This window comes from Haliotis asinina, chromosome 15 (assembly GCF_037392515.1).
Source record: "Haliotis asinina isolate JCU_RB_2024 chromosome 15, JCU_Hal_asi_v2, whole genome shotgun sequence".
Taxonomy (NCBI): domain Eukaryota; kingdom Metazoa; phylum Mollusca; class Gastropoda; order Lepetellida; family Haliotidae; genus Haliotis; species Haliotis asinina.
In genome coordinates, this window is record NC_090294.1 from 21,020,462 (window position 1) to 21,030,282 (window position 9,821).

Genomic DNA, 9,821 nt, shown 5'->3' on the forward strand with positions numbered 1-9,821 from the left:
GGTGTGATATCTGGGACAAAGACTCCAGTTGCCAAGATCTCCGCAATTGCTGATAGTGCTAAAAGCGGTATAAGGTTATTCGCACTCAACGTCACTCATTCACAGACTTCACTCCCTCACTTACTCACACACCTACCACCCACGGACACCGCGTAGATAGTCTCATGCTGTTGATCACTGGATTGTTTTGTCCAGACTTGATTATTTTCAGACCGATGCCATATAGCTGGAATATTGCTGAGTGAGGCATAAAACTGCGCTCAGTCGGTTGACACCAACCCAAAATCAAGGTTTACTGTCGGGATATTGTGAAACACTGCGATAATATTCTAGCTATCTAACGAATGTTTGAAAAAAATCGACTCTTCACTGGACAAACCAGTGGTGGATATTATGAGCGTTTGGTAACATGAATCAACAAATCCACTTTGCCTGATCCGATCTAACGTACGTCTTTCTTTGTAATGAGGGTAGCACATGTACATATTTGGTTACATATTTGATTATTTCCATAACCAAACCTCAAACCAGCTTCCAAAACATTACATGTAATCCAGTTTGGCAAACTTCCCGTACCAATAACTGCAGCGTGTGCACATGAAGAGATTTCAGTGTGTTTGTAATACGCCCGAGTTGAAAATAACACTTAAATCTGTCTCCATATTGACTTTCATTTGTTGCTATGGCAATGCGCGGCTACATGTGGATCTTGCACTGAAGACTGAAACTAGCCCTGCTGACTTGAAGTTGAGCTGCAAATATTCCTAATATTGATTGCTTTTCCATACAATACACATACAAAGGCCTTGCTGGAATAAGTCGTAAAGAGGCGACTGACTGTATCAGATGGTCGGGCTTGTTGACTTGGTGGGGCGGTGGGATATCTTTGTGGTTAAGGTGTTCGCTCGTCACGCCGAAGACTCGGGTTCGATTCCCGGTTTGGCGTAACATGCTGTGATATTGCTTGAATTTTGCTAAGAGCGGCGAAAAAAATCTCACTCACTGCTGACTTGGATGTACGCCAAGGTATATCCCAGTTACGTATACAGATGCTCATGATGTTAACCACAGGATTGTCCCAAATCACACTACTTATAGACCACCCACTACTGCTGAGTGGTTAAACTCAGGAAGAATATATCAGTGTTATAACCTGTGTATGCTTTATGTCATATGCAATCTTTCTATAGTGAAACCTGGTTAATCCGAAATGGGGTGTTAGGGACATAACTGTTCTTCATTAACGTTTGCTAGTAAATAATCGAGTGTGACGATCCAGTGATTAACATCAAGAGCATTGATCTACGCTACTAGGATGCGACTGCACGTGTCAGTCAAGTCAGCGAGGCCGACCACCCGGTCCCGTTAGCCACCTCGCACGACGCGCATGGGTAAAAGAGACCAATTCTAAACTAGATCTTTACGGGTCAAGTTGGAAATGCGAATAAAGGAATAGGACTGTGGTGTATGGTAGTATTCAAGTCATATTATGTAGCTTTTGTTATTTTGGTTATTGTCTGTGTGTCAGACGGAAACCATGTTGTAATGTTAGAAACGATTGCGTGAACAATGCCCAAGGCAAGATTACTCTCCTATAGCAGTGTGATGTCATGTTAATCTCACGGCAAGCGCCAACCGGGGCGACATAGATCGATACACGGGCTGTTAGACACAGACAGGCACAAGAACAGACCTGACTTGCAGACTGCCCCGATATAAAGCCAAGATATGAATGCCGTTTTGAGAGCATTTCTTTCTCTCTCAACATTACAACCCTTTTAACGCGAATTTCCCGTGCAGTGAATGCTTATACTAAAATTTAAAATGCCCAAGACAACTTTTCTTCCATGCGTATTATTCTGATCCAGTTCGATCAAAAAGGCAAGGTTTCATTCTTTACAGTTTCTCTCAGCAAGGTGCAAGAGCTGCTGCACTATAAATATTTTATCGACACATGTGAATTTATTCCCAAGGACCATAGAATCGCCGTCTCCGTTTAGCAAGCACTCACGTACTGCTGCGTGTCATCAAATCAGTAAATTCTTCTGAATAATTATTTCGGGATTTCATTAAGTTGACACACCAATATCATGTTCAAATCACTCCCTCACTCTGAAATCACACTATTCATTGAACGAGCGTGGGTTTCACCAAGCTGACCCGGGTTCGATTCCCCACATGAGTATAATGTGTGACGTCCATTTCTGGAGTTCCGAGATATTTCTGAATACTAGTACACTCACTCACTCACTCATCCGGGACTAGCGTCACTTCAAAGCTCGTTCACTCACTCTGAAAACCACCCACTCACTGACTCTGAAATCACTCTGAAACCCACTCCCACTCACTCACTCACCCACCCAAGTCTAGCGTCACTTCAGAGCTCGCTCACTCGCTCACTCTGAAATCAAGCGCTTGACCAAGTGTGGGTTTGATCAAACAATTTCATCAACAATGCAAGTGACACGGGTTTGCTTCCCCACATGAATACAATGGGTGAAGCTCATTTCTGGTGTCTCGTGTTATTGCTGGAATACTAAAACCCAAGCATCCACTCACTCACTCACTCACTCACTCACTCTAGACTAGCGTGACGTCAGGCTTTCTTCCCACGTTCACCGATACAATGACCAACATGGCGTCACATCCAACACAGAGAGACGTTGTAACGTACATCATCCATTTTCTCACCGTGCCTAATCAGCCACCTTTCCGCGTTGTTACAAATATTAGTACCAAACTGAAAATAATAGCACTCGACCCCTGAAACAGTAAACTGTCGATCAACTCGAAAAATTTGAATAATACGTTCCTCAAAGAACGAAATGCATGCGGCCGACAATCAATACATCTTCCAAGAAGTAACCAGGGTGTTCAGTGTTGACATCACATTGACCAATGTACTGATCAGTGACTTACATTCCTTAAAGGAATACAGTCTAATCACAGGTAGATTCTTGTTGGTACTCTCGAGATACTCAGACAAGTGGGTTATCAACCCACGAGATTTTATCTCAGTGCAGACACGACACTATCCGTCATCATCATTTATATGCTTGAGGTCGAAATCACATCACAATCTGACAAGTCACAAGCACGGCAGTTATTTCCTCAGGCAATTTATTTAACGTTTTCGTTGCGCCATCATTAAATGAACATGGCTACTGTGGCGGCCATATTGAAAAATACTTTCGAAGCAAAGCATTTGGAGCAAAGTGGGATTGCAGCCCAGACACGAACAAACATGTGCAATTTCAGCTTTGTTTGATGAGTGTTTTTCAGGTACAAGTAATTGTTTTTACAGGGCCAAATGTGCATTTTAAGGGAATCAGATTGCCAATAGAGACGCCAAGGTCAAAACAAGGAAACTCTCTGTTGAGTCCAACGTCCATGTACAGACCCGCAACAAAGACATGCCAAAGACAAGTATTAGATGAGCCAGCGCAGTGAACGCGTTTGTGACAAGCAGGCGTGGCAAGTAATCTGGACGAATACACTTGGTTGCTACAGGTAGATTGGCGAATATGCACGTGCAACACACATGCTGACCGTGGCGTGAAATCAATTCCGCTACTGATTACCACGTGTTTCAAAGGTTGATTTCGTTCTGCAAGACACCATCACCACACGATTCGCACCAGGAAACTTAACTTTTCAATACTAGTATTTAGAAGATAACCTGTTTCAAACGGATTGTTTGGAGGGCGTCCCCATGTATGCAAATTGGAGTCATTTGTCAGGTGGTGGGTCATCTAATACTTGTCAAGCAGTAGATTTCCACAGGTTCTGAATCTCCTTGCCTGTACTCGGGCTCCTTTTCAATTTACGTGTCATCTGCTCTTGTCAAGACTACCACAAAATTATTTTCTGCCAGTCTGTCAGATTCCCAATTTATACGGAATACGTAAATGAGAGCGACCACACATTGAAGGAAAATTTGTACAATGCGAACGGTGTTCATGTAAAGTTTATCAAACATTGCATTACTTTCTTTTGATTAGGACCCGTGAAGATTAGAATATTGGCTTTCAGTAACCCATGCTTGTCGTAAAAGGCGACTAACGGGATCTGATGGTCAGGCTCGCTGGTTTGTCATCGTTACCAATTTGAGTAGATCGATGCTCAGGCTGTTGATCACTGGATTGTCTGGTCCAAACTCGATTATTTCCAGACTGCCGAGATATACCTGGAACATTGTTGAGTGCGGCGTAAAACTAAACTCACCCTTAAAACAGTAAACTACCGATCAATTCACCGGAAGCATGTATCGCAAGATAGTATATTTGTTCCTTTCGTCAACAAAGCGTGTCGTTAGCTTTGTTTAGTAGTGTGTACACATTGCTATAGCAACTTCAGACACTGCGTTGTGAAGCCAGACACGATCTGTTTCGTGTATATTGTGTCAATATTTACTCGTGTACTTATCTGATGAACTGTATCCATCGCTTAAGCTTGCCATGTACTCACGAGTACATTTGAACTTATGCCCTTACATATATCAAATTATGAACTCTTCATTCTAGGCCACGGTAGAACCGAGGGACTGATACTATCACTGATTGTGACCTCATCATTGAACCCTTGTGTCAGACGTAGACTGTCGCGTAGTCTCCAAATAATATATATTATGTAAGACCCAAGTAATTCGATGTAAACTGAAATGGAGCCCCAATAACATCATTCACTTCCCACAGAGGTTACTTGTCATATCATCCTACGAACCTCTGTTCTAATACGGCCATCATTCGCGGTTCTGATAAAATCCCCTAGCGGCGAAATATAGCAGCAGATTTATTTGCCTTTTTTCTGTCCAATCAGAAGACGTGTTACATCGACCTAGATTCAACTTGACAAATGCAAGCAGTGTGGAGAAATAAATATGACATGACTGAGTTCTGTCTAGAAGAAACATTTGAGTATCGCGCCAGGGAGAGGTTCTAGTTTTCACGATGCATCCGGAAATTACCCATTCGTAACTACTCGCCTCTTTCCGTAACCTGCAAAAAGGCTTGCCGGAATGACCCGAGTAGTTACGAATGGGAAATTACCGAGATCTCGCCAACGATCACCTCTGAAACAAAGTCGCTGATTGCACTACTAAATCTGATTGCCGCCAGTCACGAGTCTTGAACACTCACACCATGAAAGGGCCGTATTAGAACAGAGGTTACGTAGGAAGATATGACAAGTAACCACTGTGGGAGGAGAATGCAATAACATGAGGAAAACGTAAATTTGCTGGGCTTTTGCATTGTACATGTACGAAGGAAAAGGGTGTGGTTGGAGGACTGTGAGACACTCTGTGACAGACATGGCATAGTACAATATCACTTAGCTGTGGGACAGGTTGTTTCAACACGTTTTCTTTTGGCATACTTGCAACAGGAACGTGAAATATATTGTTTGATTTTGTTCGTTGTTCAACGCCACAATCAGCAATATTCGAGCTGTATGGCGGCAGTCAGTGATCAGCAGCATGGGCATCTATGCAACTGGGAACCGATGACATGAGTCAATCAAGTCAGCAAGCCCGGCCTCTATGTGCCGCTATTAGTCGCTTCTTACGGAAAACATGGGTCACTGAAGATCAATTCAAGATAATTGCTCTTACGGGAGTTTAGTCAGAAATTATCATGTTTGATTGTGGGCGTGAGTTTGATTTACTCAGCCTTAGGAACACACTAACAATATCACAGTCGGAAACACCGGAAATTGGCTTCATATGTTGTTCCCTTGTGGAATATCGAACCTAGATCTTCCTCGAGACGAGAAAACGCTTTAACCACGTGGTCTTTGATGTATCAGTGACAGAAAACGCGTCCGATGCAATTTTTGACTTGTGTTCTCGAATTATTACGGGTGAGCACGATTGGACTTATGTTTATGACGGTTGCCAGATGTGGCTCAGGATACACTCGCCTTTCTGCAAACATTCGGTACGATCACGAGTTCACACTGATTCATAAACACATTCTTTGGCATCATATCACACTGTGACAGTCACTGGGTTGATTGGTCCAGACCTGATTATTTATAAATAACATCGCCGTACACCTGTAATACTGGTGAAACATATTCATCCTCATAATATAGTCACAACTGTACATTCGACTCAGCTTGTAGCAGAGATTTCTTGTGGATGTGGAAAGGGTTTTGTCACATCTAGTCGATGGCACGTCAAGCTATGGCTATACATGGTATAAGTGTGTAAAGACTTTATGGACTGTAATTCGCGATTTAAATGGTTGGGAAGGTGGTACGTCATGTATGAAGGATGTAAGTATGTGAACTGCGGTTAGCGAGTTTGGATGGTAAACATCGCTTAGAAGCAGTTTTAGAAAGACATATTGGCGCAGACCCTACCTTAGTACTATATGAAAGGATCCTAACTGGCGACTAATGGGATCCGGTGGCACACTGACCTGGTTGACACGTCAATGGTTCCCAATGGCGCAGATCGATGATCATGCTGTTGATCACGGGATTGTCTGGTACAGACGCGATTCTTTACAGACTGCCGCCACATAGCTGGAATATTTCTGTGTGCGACGTAAAACTAAACCCACTCAATCACTGTTTCTAAGCATCTGTATTGAGGGAGATAGTATCGCATGTGTTCAGATGGTCAGTCGGGAATGTACATGGTAGTTCCTACTGAAATCACGTGAATATGTGTAGGTGAAGTGATGCAATTTGTGATCACATGTGCCGGGATGATACCCAGCGTCAATTTAACAGCCAGGAGAAATATAAAACAATCGGTCTGAGGCACAAAATCTTTAATTTTGGTAAGCATCAGTCATTAAAAAAATATACTTCTTTAGAAAATCTTAACACAACCAACACAACCAACTTAAAATGAACACCAATACAACAATGACCACATGATACAACATATAATATCATCCGTTTAATATCATTCTCATTCCTTTTACCATTCCTTGTTAACTTCTTTCATTGGATGTCAGTCCTCTTAGGAATACATGCATTGCTTACTGGTGATTCTATCCCAGTTCCAAATCTACTGGAAAGAGGGAGTGAGGAGGTGATTTGGGGATAACACTGTTCTGATAATTATTTCAATCATCACCAGTAGTCGGCTTGGTGCAGGGGAGAGGTGTAACTACTTTGATGAATCAGTATATTAGGGGTGGTGTATTTAAATACAAGATGGTAACTTGGGCACATCTGGATTCGAACTCTGAAACCGGCAATGGTACGTTTGGTTTGTTTTAATTCTTACAAAGATCATTTCTAAATATTTGTTTGGAAAATGCATTGTTTATATGTCTTATTTTCTAATTTACAAACTGTATGGACTGGAATGTATCCCTGGGTAAATACCTAACAAAAGAATATCAGGCACGGTAAATAATAATGCACTGCAGTAACATAGTGATACATAATACTACAATACGACATAATTAAACATTCACAAAACAAAATACAAGTGCTTGCATTGCTGTTGCATTATCACAGTTCTTATTCAAAATTCAACACCGTTTTGACACTGGGTTTCTAACATGCAGCATGCACACCACGTTTATGAGTGTACAAACATACTGAATTAATAAACATACACAACTAAATGTCTGCACTTGCCAGAAACGACCAATAACGACCTATGATGACCAATTAAGGCAGAGCACCGCGTTTGTAATTAACGCACACGTGATCGCGATGAAAGAGACATTTTATACAAGTATGATCAAAATATTCTAAATTCATAAAATTTCAAAATACCTTTAAAATACGATATACATGGTCAGGAGACTAGTTCTCGTTGACAGACATTCACCAAAAGTGGGCACATTTAGGTTAGTCATTCCTTGTTATCATTTCTTTCCGATAATATCACGATATTCACATTTCACAGTAATACTTATGCCATATGTATTGCAATTATTGGCAATAGCTGTAACTTCTCGATGGGAAAATTCCGTTTCCATTGTTTTGATTCACTATTCGGAGTATAACACAAATCGATTTTCACACAATGAAACTAAATAAAAATCAATATAAATGGTACCGCAAATGTTAATTGAGCAACATTACAAAAAATAACGTGGGAAAATTACGATATTTGCTCAGTGGTGAGTAAATATTTCTAATAACGTTTTTTGTCTTGTGTGTGCATAACAGGGCTAGATCGAATACTTATTTACTGGTCGTCGATCATAATCGAACATGAATTAAATTAATAATCCAAGGACATCTACATTCTGAAAAATTTGTTCCAAATATGGATTCGTGTGATTCCTTCAGAAATTCAGTGTGCTATTCGAACGTGGAATCCATATCAGACGACTTAAACGTAAGAGAAGAAAAACGTTCACAAAAGGATAATACTAGCTTGAAGTAGCTTCCTACTCTTGATAAATATAACAACAAATAATCCAACACTTAATTAACTTGTCTTAACGCCAATTAAGGAACAAAAATCAAATGAGAAAAATAGGGTGTCCATAAATGACATCAATCACCAGATCAGCATATATCACTTAGTTCAAGGATCCCAAAAGATGGCATTGACGACTAATTTTGACACTTTCAAATTTGTTGCACATTAGTTACTGAAGCCCAACAAAGTGAGTGATGGGTGGGGCGTTCACCATCAGTTCATCATACTTGTCTATGAAGAGACTCAGTCGGCTGGAGTAGGTTTCTTCGTTGTAAGGGAGTCCACTTTCCTTAAGGAATTTGGAAACCAGGGGTTTGATCTTGAGGCACATGTTGTCTGACAGTCTTGGGAAAAGGTGATGTTCTACATGACAACTGATGATACCGTGCCCAAAACAATAATCAAGAATCGGGTTCCTGTTCAGATTCAGCACCCCTGTAGCCATCTGGTAAATCCTCTTGGGCCTGTCTTTGTTTGAATACATAGGTAAGCCAATATGCTGGAAAATGTTGACATGGATGTATGGGATTGCGAGGGTAGCACGGCTGACAAACGTGCATACTATTGCGCCAAGCAGAGAAAATCCAGAAAATGTCATTAGGAGGTAAAAGTGGAGGGCAAGGCCTAACGAAACGACAATGACAGCTCGAAGCAGCTTCACCCACTGACCAAAAAGGCTTGAAAATCCAACAAACGGTGTTGCTAGGGGAAGCAGAATAGGCGCCACAAACATGTAAATGTACGTGGGGAGCATGGGCATCTTCCATGTGCTTGAGTCACCGAGTCCGATAATGTTTGTGTGAGGATGGTGATACTTGATGTGTATATCGATCGCAGCCTCAGATGAAAACGAACCAACAAATTCTACAAAAAACACAGTCCAGAATTTGTTCCAAGCAGGCGACTGGCAAACTGATCCATGCGCTGAGAGGTGGCCTCCCTTCGTGGCAAGAACGGAGTGACAGCACCCCATTAACAACATTCCAACCACAAGTGTCAATATCGAGTCAGATTTCAGCAACCATAAACTGAACGCTATCCCTGCAATACCTGTCAAATGGATCATCCAGTCGATCCCATATAACTCCATCCATGACGTTCTTTTCAGTAAAGCATTTACCTTATCGCTGAGATCCCCAAACTCTGGCAGTTGTTTCAGCTTTACATAGTCGTATACTTCTCCGTGCTCATTTACCTCACGTTTGGAGATTTTGCCCATCTTTCTGTCGTCTGCTTCCATGGCGCTTGTCTGGACTAAGTGATCGACGATAGAAGATATCGGTTCACGAAAAACACAGCGACTTAGAACATACAAACGATGAAAGGTGCGTGTGAACGTTGTTCCAGTTCAAAGGACAGCACACACTCAATATCGGGTTTCCTGTAACGACTGCCAAGCACGAGTAGCACAGATTTATAA

At 41.6% G+C, this 9,821-nt stretch overlaps 1 protein-coding gene across 1 annotated transcript; it reads right to left on the minus strand.

Annotated features, from left to right (window-relative positions):
* Positions 1–6,768: 6,768 nt before the first annotated feature.
* Positions 6,769–9,821, minus strand: LOC137265522 (fatty acid desaturase 6-like). Its single transcript, XM_067800937.1, has one exon. It carries the CDS (start codon positions 9,639–9,641, stop codon positions 8,571–8,573), a length of 1,071 nt encoding a protein of 356 aa, XP_067657038.1. The 5' UTR covers positions 9,642–9,821; the 3' UTR covers positions 6,769–8,570.